General features: G+C 45.4%; 1 protein-coding gene across 1 annotated transcript in view; it reads right to left on the bottom strand.

The window, feature by feature from the left end:
- EFCAB8 (EF-hand calcium binding domain 8) overlaps window positions 1-16,337 on the bottom strand; it is a 61,873-nt gene that overhangs the window by 41,205 nt on the left and 4,331 nt on the right. The window contains exons 2-4 of the mRNA XM_043883391.1: window positions 9,549-15,236; window positions 5,217-5,268; window positions 2,346-2,514 (exon numbers count right to left, since the gene is read on the bottom strand). Of these exons, the coding sequence (XP_043739326.1) occupies window positions 2,346-2,514; window positions 5,217-5,268; window positions 9,549-9,637 (310 nt within the window). The 5' untranslated portion in view covers window positions 9,638-15,236. The remainder of the gene's footprint in view (window positions 1-2,345; window positions 2,515-5,216; window positions 5,269-9,548; window positions 15,237-16,337) is intronic.

Genomic DNA, 16,337 nt, shown 5'->3' with positions numbered 1-16,337 from the left:
AAATAATGTTTAAAAATAGCTCTTGAAGCACAAAAGTGAAAATATCATGTCCCTGGGGAGGGAGGCAGTGAGTGAGTGAGTGAGAGTCACTCAGTCGTGTCCCACTCTTTGTGAGCCTATTGACTGTATGCAGCCTGTCAGGCTCTTCTGTCTAGACAAGAATACTGGAGTGGGTTGCCATTTCCCTCTCCAGGGGACCTTCCTGACCCAGGGATCAAACATGGGTCTCCTGTATTGCAGGCAGATTCTTTACCATCTGAGCCACCAGGGACGCCTGGTTACCTTTAATACATTCCCTAGGATCAGCATTGTAAAAATACTGTTATTTTTACTGTTATTGTTTAAAAAAAAAAAATGGTCTACTTCAAAAAGAGGGTGAAGTGATGGCACTTTTTAAATTTTTACCTGTGTAAATATATTACCTGTTCAAAACAAAATACAATAAAAATTGTGGCCAAAACTGGGACTGTCGGGTCCTCCAAGACAGTGGTGGCACCTCCTGGCAGCCAAATACCAACACTCAAAGAGCTCAGAGGATGAAGCATCTCAGCTTCAGGTCAGACACAAACCATCCCTCCCCAGCCTCACTCTGCTCTTTTTAAACAGGCCATTTGTTACCCTTCCTGCCCACATCACAGTGTGGCTGTCAAACTCAAATTGACGGGGCAAGTAGCCATGGCCCCAGCATTGGTGCTCCGAGTCTACTGGATAGAAATAAAGATGCCTTAAAGAACTCCAATAGGAATAATAAGTAAACTTTATGTGTATTTTCCCAAGGGGAAAATTCAAGCTCTGAAGAGGAAAAAAAAAAAAAGAAAACCTCATGTACAAAGGATGTTTTTCACAATGTTATTTAAACTTAGTAAAAATCTAAAAGTTGGGGACTTCCCTGGTGGTCCAGTAGTTAAGAATCCTTCTTGCAATGCAGGGGACATAGGTTCAGTCCCTGGTCAGGGAACTAATATCCCGAATGTCGTAAGCCCATGCATTGCAACTACAGAGACTGTACTCCAGGATCTGCACACCACCCCTAGAGAGTCCGTGCACCGCCAGGAAAGATCCCGCATGACGCAACAAAGATGCCAAGAGCCACAACAAATAAATAAGTGTTTAAAAAAAAACTAAATGTTTCATTCAGGGAAATGTCTTAGTCAACCATTGGAGCCCTTGCATTCACTGCTAATGATGGTTCAGCAGATCACATAACATATGAAAAAAAACCCTTAAGGAATTAACATTAAGAGAAAAAGGAGGGTGTGAAATTAGAATATGGTTTACAGACATGTGAAAACACGTGTAGTCATCTGGGGCAAAGAGACTGAAGGTGGCCCCATGATGGCAGACCTCCTAGCATTCATGCCCCCTTGCGTGTGGTGGAACCTGTGACCTGCTTCTGACCAACAAAGGACGGCAGTGGTGACAGGATGTTCGGGACTGTGTATGCAGGACTACGCGATGGCAGCACACCTCCTGCTGGAGTTTCCACCTGGCCTGAGTGTTGAAGTCAGCCATGTTGGTGAGTCCCAGAAGCCAGGAAGCAGGCAGCTCTAAGAGCTGAAGACAGTCGCCCTCCAATAGCCAGGACACAATGAGAGCCCTTAGTCCCTTAGCTTCAAGGAACTGAATTCTGCCAACAACCTGCATAAACTTAGAAGTGGATCTTTCACAAGGACTTCCCTGGTGGTTCAGTGGCTGACACTCCGCACCTCCCAAGGCAGGGGGCCTGGGTTTGATCCCTGGTCAGAGAACTAGATCCCACATGTCCCAACTAAAGATCTCACATGCTGCAACTGAGAGTTCATATGCCACAGCTAAAGATCACAAATGACGCAACTAAGACCCAGTACAGCCAAATAAACAAATAAATATTTTCTTAAAAAAAGAAGTGACTCCTTCCCACTCAAGCCTAGTTGATACTGCAGCCCCAGCTGACTCCTTGATCACAGCCTAGTGAGACCCTGAGCAGAAGAGCCAGCTAAACTGTGCCCAGACTCCTGACCCACTGAAATGGTGAGATAGTAAAAGTGTGTTGACTTAAGCCGTGAATTTTGTAGAAATACTGTTACACAGCAATAGTTAGCAAGCCATGCATATGAAATTGTTCAGTTGCAAACATGCTGAAATGCTGACAGTGGTTACCCAAGTGTCTGGATTAAGGGTATTTTTTCCCTCAGTCCCAAATAGCCTCTAGTGGGCTTATAATACTTACAGAGCATAATGATGAAAAGTTTTAAAGGACATACAGGGTGCAAAAATGCTTATGCAGCCTACACCCTCCACCCAGGCCGGGTCCTGGGTCCCACCCTGTGCAGAGGCCAGAGGCTGGGCCCATGACATAGCCTCACCTCCAGTCGAGTTGACCTTGCTGTGAAATGTCTTCTCCATCTCAGCCAGGTGTGCCTCAGTGAACAGCTGAGACTCATATTGGAAGTCAGACGTCTGGCTAACGGAGATGGATGGTGTTGGGGAGCTGAGAACCTCCTTGTTCTTCCCAGGTCCACCTGCAAAGGACACCTGGAACACAGATGATGACAAGAACCAGGCCCTGAAAGGGGTGACTTCCAGAGCTGAACAGTTTTAAGCACATCTATTGAAAGAGAACATCTGGGATTTCTCTGGTGGTCCGGTGGCTAAGTCTCTGTGCTCCCAATGCAGGGGGCCCAGGTTCGTTCCCTGGCCGGGGAACTAGATCCCACATACTGCAACTAAGACCCAGCGCAGCCAAATAAAAATAATTATTTAAAAAGAAAAAAGAAAGAGAACATCTGTGGGGTACATAGTGTTATGGTGTGTTACTTACTGATGCAAACAAGTAGATCTGAACCACTTTTAGCCCTAAGAAGTCCAAGGAAGATCTAACTGCGTCCCCTGACTCTAAGGAGTTAACTGTTGCTCCTCTTTTACACATGTGCTGTGATTGAGGCTTAGAGGTTAGTGCCCACAGCCAAGATCCCACCTCACACATCACAGGACTCTAATTTATAAGGTGCTTCGGTTTGGTAACTATATAGTTCCACATCTTCAGTGGTCAGAATTCAAGACCCCAAAGAGTCCAGCTCCATCTTCCCCAGCTATCACAATCTTGTCCTGACCAGACCAGACACCCCAGATCAGATCAGATCACCTGTGCACACAGCCAAGTTCACGCAGTCCCCACCACCAGGGACTCTCAGCCCTCCACAACGTTTCCTCTCTGCAGCCCCTACACGAGACTCATTTTGACACGCAGAACAGTGTTTCAGGTTACTAGAGGCTCAGGTCATCAAAGGCTGCCTCTCCCAGAAGACTCCAGGTGTGGACTATGTGGTAACCATTGAGTGTTGCCCACTGAAATACACTGCTTTGGGTGTTGGGCAGTCAAGGAGACATCAGTTCAGAAAGTCAAAAGACAAGGTGGAGGTTGGATTACTCACTCGCCCTATCCCAAGTGCACCAAACACAGAGCTCATCCAATTGCAAATTCAACTGTGAACTTGCCCTCATTCACTCAGGGTCTGTGCACATTTGTTGAGTACCAGACACTGTGAACACACCAGTGAACAGAGTGGAGACCTGCCTTCATGGAGCCCAGCAGATGAGCTGGTTAATTCTCTCACCAGCCATGCAGCCCCCAGATTAGACATCCCAGCACCATCTTTGGCTCCTCCCTCTGCCTCCCTTGCATTCTTACTGACCTTCGTGTTGCTTCTTACTGTGATCCAGTTCCTACATCTAAACCCTCCTCTCCCCCACCCCTGCCCCACCTTGAGCCCTAGCCTTCTGCTGGGACAAATGCAGTGCCCTTCCCCAACTGGGACCAGAGTTTGTTTCTCCCTTCCAATCCACCTCCCAACACTGGAGCCAATCTTCTTTCTGGAAGGCAAGTCTGATCGTGACTTGACCCCAGCTGACGCTTTCCAGAATACTCCCATCATCCCTATCAACTCCTGAGCATGCCACTAAAAGCCCTTTGCCATGCAGCTCTGACCTGTCTCTAGTTTCAAAGCACACACCACGATTCAGGCACACCAACTGCTCTCCACCGCCCCACAATCACAGCCAATATTCCACATCTACTCATGTCTTTCCCTCTCTGCGGCACAGACCACCACCTCCAGAGGTGAAGTCCCACCCATTCTTCAAAGTCTGGCTCAAATGCACCTCCTCCGAGGAGCTCCTCAGTGACTTTCAGGTGAAAGTCATCACTGCCACCTCTGTGCTCCCAAATTCTTTGTTCCCATCTGCCATGCATGCATGACTCCTGTGCGTGTCTATCCATACATGTAGCAGCAAGACATGATGGGAAACATGATGGTAGAGTCCCAAATCTCTGGACTAGGATTCTGCCTGGCTCCCTGCTCCCAGGCTCATTTGGTGTGGGCTATTACCTCACTTCTCTGAGCCACAAGTTGCCTTGTCTGCAGAATCTCTCTCCCTAATAACCACCTTGCAGGGTTGTAGTGAGACAAAATGACACCTGAACACACATGAAGCCCCATCACATTGTATTACACAATCCATGAGAACTGTTATTTCTCTCCATCTCACAGTGAGCTCTTTATTTATTCATTTTTGGCTGCACTGGGTCTTGCCTGCTGCACGTGGCCTCTTTGTTTGGGTGCACAGGGGCCTCTCTAGCTGTGGAGCACCAGCTCTAGGGTGCATGGGCTCAGTAGTTGTGACACGCAGGTATCACAAGCAGTTGTGATACCCCATGACACATGGGATCTTAGTTCCCCAACCAGGGATCCAACCAACCCACATCCCCTGCATTGAAAGGCGGATTCTTAACCACTACACCCCCAGGGAAGTACCAAAGTGGGTTCTTTGAAGGCCAGGGCATTTTAATTTATCTTCATTTAATCTACATTAGTTATCTCTCTGTTTCCCAGCCCCAAGCACACAATGGACACTGAATACTCATCTGACTTGATAGTACTCCGTACAGCCCACCCCACCATTATCACAACTTGGCTGGACAAAATTAAGTAGAGCCCAAGTAGATACTACAAATTGGTGACCTCAGGTTTATTGCATTTGGCTCATGAAGTGCTTTAAAAGGCAAAACCAGCCTACTGCAGCTTAGACTTAAATTATCAACATTTCATAAATATCTAAGCTTGCAACCCCTGGTGCGGAGGCTGATAACCTGATAATCAACAGACGGAGAAGCTCAAGGATGATGTCTGGCATCTCTGGAATACCCATCCCATTATCAACTCTGAGGATTTTCTTACCTTTTGAGGCAGAGGCTTGTCTTTTAAGTCCTCAGAAGACACAGGTCTCGACCTAGAATAGGGAATCATAGTGGCTTTAACTCTTGATCTCTGTAAGGACCATGAGGAGGCTGAACTAGCTGCATCACAGGAGAATGGAAAAGAAGTCAAGGTCAAGGGAGAAGGTGGCTGCCCTAGGCCTGTGGACCCCCAACTAGCATTTGACAAGCACCCCACTTCCCACTGGGGCTCCTCCAATACAGAGCTTTTCCAGAGCTTATACCTGCAAGCCTTCTTTCCGCTGATGGGAGAGCTGTCTTCCTGATGACCTGAGGCTTCTCAGGTTACTATACTCCTGGCTTCATGCCAGCAGCTTCCTAAAGGGAGTCACCCATTTTACAGAAGTGGAAAAGGCTTAGAAGGTCATGCGGGGGTCCAACTGTAATCCCACAGATTAGGGAAATAAGGTCCGGGGAAAGCATGTTTCCAGAGGGTCAAAGGTTTCCATTCACCAAAGGTGGGACAAGAAGGGCCCCTGACTCTCCACAATGGGCACCCCCACGCCCAGCCCTCGATGTCCTTGGAGGCAGGACATCTTTAGGGAGCTGACAGGACTCCCTCACGCAGCATGGGGGGTAGTTTTCCAACCAGGGATGGGACCTGCACCCTTTGCAGTTGGATGTGCAGAATCCTAACCGTTGGACCACCAGGGAAGTCGCTCAGTGCATCGCTTGAGGGCAGCCCTGCCTAGGCTTGCGGTGGCCGTGGAGCCATGGAGGCATGGGATGGATGGGTGTATGGGTGATGGTGGCCGCCCACATGCCACCATTTACAAGCTCCCCTCCTCAGCAGGAATGAGAGGGCAGCAGGACAGAGGGCTTGGAGGTCTTCCAGGTTGTTAGGAAAAGTATTTGTGAAGGCACATGAATGTGGGTGCAGGTCCCATCCCTGGTTGGATGTGTGTGGGAGAGGTCTGTTCCATGGAGCTCTGCTCTGAGAATATAAAGGGCACACTGCCCTGGGTCAACAGACTTCCACAGAGGATGGAAGACAGTGTTGTGTTGGGTTATTAGGAGCATCCATCCACCCCACCAGCAAGTGCCACCAGCAGGAATCAAGAGGGCATTACAGGACGGCAGGGGAATGGCCAGGAAAGAGATGAGTCCCAGACAGGTTCGGGGGACAGAGCAAATGAGCCAGTCTGGCTTGACAAAGGGCTCCTGGGGTGGGGTGGGGGGAGGAATAGTGCAAGAGGAAGGAGGAGAAAAATGGAAGCAGAATCTTAAATACCTTCACCAGGAAGTCTGAACAGGATGAAGGGCAGTTATGAAAACTCACCAGCATAAGATGTGCGGAGTGAGGAGGAAGAAGACTAGATACTGGCCAATGGTGTCCTAACCTAACCGTGTCCCAGTGACAGCCCAGATATAAGGACCAAAGGGGCGAGAAGAGCCAAAGGAAAGGAGACTTGGAAGCCAGGAACCAAGTAACAGAGGGAAACACCAGAAACATTTCCAGGAAAGGGACAATGAGGGAAAGTGGTTTAATGCACGTGATGCTGGCTAGGCCGTCCAGTTAGAAATAAAAAACAAGTTCCCAGAAATATGGGGACTGAAAAATGGCTGCACTGAGGGGATGGGGGGGGGACCACACAGACGACAGGGTGGGTCAACTAGAAGTCTGGGATGCTCCAGAATGAGCCACGGTGATAATGAAGGACACTGAACATGGCGACGCAAGGTCACCAGTGAGAAAGCTGCAGAGGTGTATTCATGAGTCCATTTCTGTCAAGAATATTCCATGTAGGTGTTGGCACGTGCCTAGAGAGCCTGGAAAAATATACTCCAAAAGTAATGGCAGCTATTTCTGGAAGGTGAGATCAAAGAGAATGTCTACAGTATAAAACCATGTATTTCTCTTTAGCTTTTAATTCAGAAAAGATTCATGGTAATCTTGAAGATTTATTTCAAGAGAATGAATGGTGGGTACAATTTACGCATCTGTGAAAGATCACGGGACAGGAGTGCTGGCGGCAGCGTCATTCACAGCACCAAGAAGTACGGTGAACGACTCCTAGTAGATGAATGGCTGAATAAGTCAGGGCACCTGCACTCAGGAGCCAAAAAGATGAATCAGACCTTCAGCAGATGACTAGGGGGAATTTCCAGGAGATACTCAAAAGAAAAGAGTGCACAGAATGAGGCCAATATTTACAAAAGGATGATGAATAGGTACGTGCTGATACATAGAATGTGCGTGTACATGTACACACGTCTGTAAACAGGTCTACCCTTAATTGTTACAGGGCTAAGGGCAAAAGAACAAATACTGGTCCACACAGCAAGTCTAGTTACTTAAAATGTTCATAGATTAATATACTGTGAAATAAAATACATTCATGTGCCTTCACAAATACTTTTCCTAACAACCTGGAAGACCTCCAAGCCCTCTGTCCTGCTGCCCTCTCATTCCTGCTGAGGGGGGGGCTTGTAAATGGTGGCATGTGGACGGCCACCGTCACCCATACACCCATACATCCCATGCCTCCACGGCTCCACGGCCACCGCAAGCCTAGGCAGGGCTGCCCTCAAGCGATGCACTGAGCGACTTCCCTGGTGGTCCAACGGTTAGGACTCTGCACATCCAACTGCAGGGGGTGCAGGTCCCATCCCTGGTTGGAAAACTAAGTTCTCATATGCTACAAGCAACAGCCAAAAAAGTAAAAAGAATTTTTTAAAAAGGTTTTAATGATGCACTGAGGAATAGGCCCCCAGACTCTGGAATCCGGTTCAAAGGGATTTGGGCAGGGAATTCCAGAACTGAGAGCAGTGGGGAAGAGGGGCGGTGGACCAGCAGGGCTGAGCAGCCATCCTCTCAGCCCCTGGGACCTCCCTCATCTAGTAGGAAGGGACACGGTCAAAGGGGACAGAGTTGGCTGCCTGGCTCAGGGCAGGGGCCTTTTTGGCCTGGGTCTAAGGGGCTCCTGTACTGTCAGTACACACAAAACTATAAGCATAGAAACTAGGGTGTTGATATGGATCATGGAGAGTAGGGGTCCAATGTGGCAAAAAAAAGGTGGGCCAGAAATAAAGGAATGCAAAAAGTCTGCACTAACAGAAGGCACATGTATCATCCCATCTATATTAAGAAGGCAAGCATGGGTAGGTACACAGAAAATGACCATATTTTCTTTTGCTTTAAAGTCTGGGTTAACAAGTAACTAAAGTCAACATCACTCATGAGGGAACCAAAGGCCATGCCTCATGGTGTGCTGGACTCTGGACCACTGCTTCTGTGGTATCCCCTACAAACCCATAACCTGACAACCCCAAACTGAAGGACATTCTACTAAGCAAGTGGGCTTTACTCTTAAAAATCTCAGTGTCATGAAGGACAAAGATTAAAGCACACTGAAGGTGACTGGAGAGACAGGTAACAACTAGAGGCAATGTGTGATCTGAACTGGATCATAGGCTAGGGGAGCAAAAGGTCTCAGGGCCATTAGGACCATCAGTGAAATTTAAACATGACTACATTTTTAGGTGATATTGATGTTGTTTCCTGCTTGTTAGAAGATCTGGGTAAAGGGGAGTTCTTTATACTATTCTTAAATCTATTTAAAACTTAATTATTTCAAAACTATAAGCTTTATGAGAAATATGAGTTTAACCAGAAGAGGGGAGCTCTGTTTGTGTTCAAGGACTGAGGCCACAAAAGGGAAAAAACACTGGTGGAAGACAATTAAAGATACCCAAGAGCAAAGCACAAGCAGAGAGAAGTACCGGCAGGAAAGAAGATTCAGCTGGAGAGTTAAATATCCATATAGGATGAGAGCAGATGAGAGGAAGCCTGCTCTGAAGGGAAGGTGGCTGGGTTTGGGTAGGAGGCTTTGGTACAAACCTGGAAACAAGGCTGACAGCTTAGAACTGCCTCTAGGGGAGCAGGCAGGGAATGGGAGAATAACTGGTTTCCTGTTTGTAAGAATCTGTAGCAGCGGGTGACTGAAGACCAAGGGCAGTAAAACTGCCCTGGAAATCGAGCTGAGATAGGCTCAGCTCTCCTGTTTGGCCCTGAGTCTCAGGTATGCGAAGAACTGACTCATCAGAAAAGACCCTGATGCTGGCAAAGATTGAAGGCAGGAGGAGAAGGGGACACAAGAGGATGAGATGGCTGGATGGCATCACCGACTGGATGGACAGGAGTCTGAGCAAGCTCTGGGAGATAGTGAAGGACAGGGAATCCTGGTGTGCTGCAGTCCATGGGATGACAGAGTTGGACACAACTGAGTGACTGAACAACTGGATCTTAGGGCCCAGGGGTCCAGTGTTTTAGAGACTAACCCCAGACACTCACCCTGACCCAATCTGCTCTCCCCAGTTAATACTGCTCATTGCATTTAACGGAGACTTATCGGTTTTCAACTTCCTTCTCGACTGAGACATCTTAGCAGCCGCCCCCAAGTCCAGAGTGGCTCCTCTGTGAAGTTGCTGTGGAACTCCAAGGGCCTCCACAGACTGCAGTCAGCTGTCCACACTTAGAACCAGGAAAATGAGACAGAATTCCACATACAGAACACAAAATGGAACATCAGAATCCATCCCACAAACAGTTACCACGCGGCCATTTTTCCTCCAATCTGAGACATTCTTATTATTGATGAAGTTGAGCTGAGAGCAGACAGCCGACAGGAGGAGCTCCAGTAGTTGCAGCCAGGACAAACATGAGTGGAGGATGATCCACAGGACAAAGGCAGCACAGAGAACCCACCTGCCATGGAAACCATGGAAAACTGCCAGCAAGTCTAACGATAAATCCAGAAGGCCAACTGGCCCCACAGTTGGGAGACAGTGGAAGGCCCAGCAGCCCTCTTAACATGAGCTGCACAAGCTCCAAGTCTTCATTTGGCTGCATCGGGTCTTAGTTGCAGCACGCGGGATCTTCACTGCCACTGGTGGGATCTTTTGTTGCAGCGTACCAACTCTCTTAGTCGTGGCTCGAGGGCTCTAGTTATTGTAGCTCAAGGGCTCCAGGAGTTGCAGCACGTGGGTTGAGTTGTTCTGTGGCAGGTGGGATCTTAGTTCCCCAACCAGGGACTGAACCTGTGTCCCCTGCATTGCACGGAGGATTCTTAACCACTGGACCACCAGGGAAATCCCGAGCTCCAAAACAGAGGAAGGTGACAAGAGAAATGTGTGTAACACGAGGGTCTTATAAACCCAGACTTCATGGCAGGCCTGGACTTGAGGCAGCACTGTTCAGTCTTGCCCCTGGCACAATTCAGCAACATCAGTTGGCCAAAGGTAAATCTCTTGGGGGAGAATTCAAACAGGGACACGGATTCCACGCTGAGTCACATTTCATGATCACCTAGATGTTACCAAAATGTTAACTGACCACCAAGCCAAGACCCCCCTCCCCAGACCTTCACCACATAGAGACCACCCGCAGACAGAAAAAAATTCCTGCTCCCATTTCATCAACAGTGAAGACAAAAGATTTCATCATATTGTAAAACATGAGAAGTAAAGTGGTTCAATGAAATGTCATAAAAGACGCAGGTCTTTTAAACCAGTTTTATTAAACTAGGTATTAATAAACTAGAAGGGTTTATTTAAAATTAAAAAAAAAAGAAAAAACAGAAACAAGGCTGATGGTGCTACATCTGTTCCCCACTGTTTTTTTGACTTGAGGCTTTCATTTTCCAATCCAATGTTATCATTTCTACTTACAGCTGTCCATGTTTATCCACATTTTTTACATGGGTATGCTAGATTCATTCACAGTATCATTTTCCTTCCCAAACAAGAAACATGAGAACAGGGAAATTAGTTAAGATGCATTCCATTTTTTAGGTAAGAAAAACTTCAGAAAACCCCCACCTAAAAAGAATAAAATCATGATAACCAGTAACTCATTTAAAAACAGAAGCAGGAGGGAAGGTGTTGAAGAAAAAAAAAAAAAATCTCCTAAATAAAACCTCTGTACAAAACAATCCTGGAGAGAAGTCCTACTCAATGCCTACAAGTTCAGGCATCACTTGCCAATGCCAAGGAGACCCTACTCTGCTCCCTAACACTGGAGATGTGATGGGTGCTGCCGGAAGGCTTCAAGGGCACTCAAGGACACGGCTGACTCATCCAGGGAAGGTGGCCCTTCTGAGCTCTGCTCAGAAGTGGTACCAACTCTGCTCTCTTCAGCTTTACCACTGTGGGTTCTTAAAATGTCCAAAATTGTATCCTGGGACCTCCCTAGGGGGTCCAGTGGTTGAGACCCCACATTTCCAATGCAGGGGGCTCAAGTTCAATCCCTGATCAGAGAACTACGATCCCTCATGATTCACGGTGTGGCCCAAAACAATATTTTTAATTTTAAATAAAAGTTGTATCCTAACATACTTTTAAAAAAAATTTATTCCTTAATAAAGCTAACAAAAGTGAAAACTTGTATCCTCAGCTTTATAAAATGTATCAAAAGCTTTAAGGTGCAACTTGATGCTAAGGAGAGGCTTTTTCCTTTTCAAAATCAAATAAACAAGACAGAAGCCAGTGACTGTTGGGAACTGCAGAGGACCCAGAGGATTAATGAATGTTAAGATTACACCTTCAGTTGAGACCAACAACTCAGCTCACATGCCACTTAAAACAATGCTCTTCCCACCACACCCCACTGCCAGAAAGAATTCCCAGTTCAAATACCAAAGATTTCAAAATACCACTCATGATTCAAGAAAACAGTAGCTTCAAAAAAAGAAAATAGCAGCTTCTTTGGGCAGTTTACCACCTACTTACCCACTTCCTCCCAAAAAAGAATGAAAAACAAAAATTAAGTCAAGAGAGCTACAGATGCTTGGGGAATTTTTTTTAAAATAACTTTATTTCATTCAACATAATTGTTTCTTCTCTCCGCCTTTAAAATTAGTAGGAAGGGAGGGGCACACACAGGGGCAAGCTGGGATTTGCCTACAGCTACCTGTAAAAAAAAGTTTATTCCATTCTTCTTGGTAGCGTTTAAATTTCAAAGTAAAAACAGCAGTCATATATAATTACACATATTTAACTCACATTATTTTGTAGAAAAACACATAAAATACAAAAAAAAAAAGGCAATATCAGGTGAGAAACCTTTAGAATGCGAAAAACCCAGATGACCCTGAGGTATGCTGGATCTTAAAATCATTAGAACTACTCCAAAATATATAAATGAGCCCGATCAGGAGAAATATAAAATAAGAAGGTGATAAAGTAACTGTGAAGCAAGCAAGAGAGGAAAGAAATCTGAAGGTCACTCAAGATTAGACAAGGATAAACCGTGACAGATCTGGAAACAATACATTTCGATTCCTGCACTATATGGGGGGCCAGGAATGGCTATATTAGCAAAGCTCTCCCTGCAGCTTGCAGCCTATGGGGGGAGGGCGGGGGCGAGAGAGAGCCAAACTCATGTGTTGAGCCACTTTTTATTTCACCTGTCTTTCAGGGTCAAAACTTTTATTAAAACACAAAAGGATGTACACTTTACAAACCATTTCATTGTCAGTGCGAGTTTTTTCAAAATTTCACACACAAAATGTCATTGGTGCTGAAAAACATTGTGCTTTTTTTTGAACCAAAATTGTTTAACTGATGAAACCTGGCCTCCCACTCTTTCTGGCTCTGGTATCCTGCTGGCTTTTACAGATCTAAGTAATTTTTCCTGGCTCAGAAGGGATCCCAGGGAAACCATCCTCACTCATCTCCTAACTGAGGCAAAGAAAAGCTCTGCAGACCAGGGATGCAGGGCCTGGAAGAGGACACTGGTCTCAACTCCTGGCCCTTGGCTTCCTGATCACAGCACTTCTCCTTCGTCCATCTTGATAAAGATCAGAAAAGGGCTCCAGACACATACTCCCTTTGTATATTCAGTCCACCCACTTGCACGCTTGAGCCTGGCTTAACTTTATAATAGTCTACACTGCAGTTTGTGAATCATCCATGAAGGTTGTCTTAAGAAACCCATCTTTGTCCCTGCTGGAAACTAGTAAGAGACATAAAGACAGCTTTTGTTAAGATCTACCCTGGTGGACTGAACCTCACTACCAGCTTCCCAAATCTCATTCTCCCACTAGAAGTGAAAATTAAAAACATCAGCAAATACAGTAAATTGCTCTTTCTCCTCTTCTTCATACCTGCATCCAGCCTAGCCTCACCAATTCCTACACACACCGTGAAAAATATTCAGTCGTCCAGGAAGAAGGGACAATTTGTTTTCTGAATTTTAAAGGTAAGAATTTCAAACTGCTGACAGATCACTCTGTAATTCTGTCTCTCAATGCCATTTACGAAGTTCTAGGCTTTGATGGCTAACTTGCTTTGCTCTTCCTATGATCACAAGATAAAGATTTTTTTTTCTCACCCTACCCCCAGAAACATGTTTGTGAAGGCTACGTTCATTTCATATTTCAGAACCTCGGAGCCTCCAATTCAAAAGAAATATAGGTTATTTTAATTTTTTAAATTTCTATATGTATATATACATAGTCCTGGAATAAGGGGCCCAGAATTCCAACTCTAAGGTTAGACCTGCTTATCTAGATAACGAAATTAGTGAAGCAACCTGACCACAACCTCAACAGAAAGCTGTATGCTAGGCTAAGGTAACACTGCTTTCCAACTCAGATTAAGCCAAAAGGGAAACAGACCTTCACAAATTATAGCTGCTTAACAATCTGGCTGAAGGCATGTGGGGTAATGGTCAGGTTCAGTGTAAAAGCACAGAATTCTTCTGTGGGCTTTCCTTCAGAAAAGGACTCTGCATACTCAAATCTCACATGTGAAAACTGAGAAAAGAGCAGCAAGTGTCCGAAATAAACATGAACTCATCAGGTTTTAAAACTCTGTAACTGTAATGTATGAATTCAAAACTACAATATACGCCTGATTTTAAATCAATGGCAACAGTGCCAGACCAGCAAAATGACTGGTGATTCAGAACACTGACCACAGACAGGCTCAGGCTCAGGTTCAGCTTGGCTCAAAGCAATCATTTCCACTCTGCTGGTAGCAGTCAGATTTGGGTCACCCACATACTAGCAAGCTAATCTGATCAGGCTGATCAGGCCTAAAGCTAAGGTTTTGTTTGTAGACTATGCTGAACTATGGTAACCATCACAAAAGGAGTTGTTCATACCAAATCTCAAAACAATCCTTAAAGAAAAACTTCCCTATACTTATCTTGGTATAGCGAAATGAAACTGCTTCCTTTCCAATACATTATATCCTGAAGAAAACACTTATCTTTAAATCAATGAATCTGAATTACTGAATCACTGAATCTTCCTTCAAAAGAAAAAGGTGAAAGGTGTGTTTAGACCATGATTTCACTTGGGGGAAAAAAAGGGATGAAAATGATAATCTCAAAAGAAAGGAGCTGCACTCATCAATTGTCCAAGTTGGGGGGAAAATAAAAAAAATTAGAACTTGTTACTTGTAATTTTTACAAAATACTCAAAGCCTATCTGAAGAACCTCCTACTTGAATTCTCAGGATACAAAAACCCTGGCCTAAGCTTTTCTGATCATAAACTTCAAACTGAATCCGAAGAACCAAGCAGCGCTTTCTAACGCTGTGGTCACCTTTTCTGGTTCTCAGCTCATCTGATGTCAACAAGCACCCGGTGAGGGAGGCACTGCAGTCAACACTGCCATCCTTGTTTTGCAGGTCAGAACAAGAGATCAATTATTAATAGCTTAAAAGTCACAAAGCTAGGAGGAATCTACAAGGACTCCAACCTGACACCCCCCTGCCAGTTACATTTGAGCTTGCAGAGATAAATGTTAAGACGAAAATTAACTCTGAAGACTACATTAAACCATGTCATCTGAGGCACACAGTAAAATGCAGATTTCTGATCAGCACGGGAGTTTTGACCTGCTCCGTTTCCAACCTGGGCCAGTTCACCCCTCCTTAGGCAACCTGGTGGTCCCCCGCTCCCGGGAGGTCACCATATTGATGACGAACTTAGTGAGGACACCCGATCGGCATAGCGCACTGCAGCCCAGAGCTCCTGAGCTCAAGCAATCCTCCAGCCTCAGCCTCCCGAGTAGCTGGGACTACAGGCCCGCGCCACCGCACCCGGCAAAAATGCAGATTTCTAATTGCCTAACTCAGAATTTCTGTCAATCGGACTTTAGAAATTTTATGTCAATCAAGTTCCACAGGTGATTCTGAAACCCATCAGTCTGAGGACCACCAGCATGAGTGAATCCTAAATCCAAATCCAGCCATCTGTTTACCTATCCTGCATACAACACAGACCTTGCCAAGCAAACCAAGCAGCTTATTCAAGATCACGGTACCCAGGACCTAACCTAAATGAGACCGGTTTAAAGACTACGTGCCTCAGCCTAAAGAGCCAGGCCAATGGACCTACTAGGTCAGAAGTACACACAGTAACAGCTTCACTCTTTCCAAGGTAACTTCTCAGCTGACAATACTCAACATTTTATTCACAAACTCCATGCACTCCTGGACATATCTTCTTACAGATTATCAATCAACACACATGGTATCCAATTCCTTCTGTGTAACAGAAGTGTGTAACATTTCAGTGAAGATATCATACTGTTAACTTCTAGAGGAAGTAACATGGATGTAATCCTAGTGAAAATCATGAAGTTTGGTTCACAGATCATCTGTAACTGTGGTCGGTACCCTAAAGATCATACAGAAAACTTATCTTCTGCCCATTTATTTCATACTGAAAATAGCAGTACATCACCTTCTGAACTCATTTCTGAGTACAGAATTTTTAAAGATGATTTTGGATTGTTATAGATTGGCTGCGTTTACTGACTTTGAAACACACTTTCAGGGGAAAAAATACAACAGTACTGCCCCATGGTATCCACCAAGCTCGGTCCTGAAGATTTTCTCTGAAGGAAACAGCCTGAAAAAGCTTCATGGCATTGAGGCCAAGCCCCACACTTCTGAAAGCCCTCTCACAGTAACATGAAAGTGTGAAAACAGCAGGAGGCTTAGAAGTGTCCTGTTTGAATGAAGAAAAAAGAAATAGCCTTAGAAATAAGCACATCTGAAAAAAACAGTGAAGGATTTCAAAAGATCAGCCCTAATTTAAGGAAGAAGCATGGCCGGCTACCTTATCATT

Source organism: Cervus elaphus, chromosome 23 (genome assembly GCF_910594005.1).
Source record: "Cervus elaphus chromosome 23, mCerEla1.1, whole genome shotgun sequence".
Classification (NCBI taxonomy): Eukaryota; Metazoa; Chordata; class Mammalia; order Artiodactyla; family Cervidae; genus Cervus; species Cervus elaphus.
Note: the sequence above shows the minus strand (reverse complement) of the source record. Positions and strands in the feature narration are given on the sequence as shown.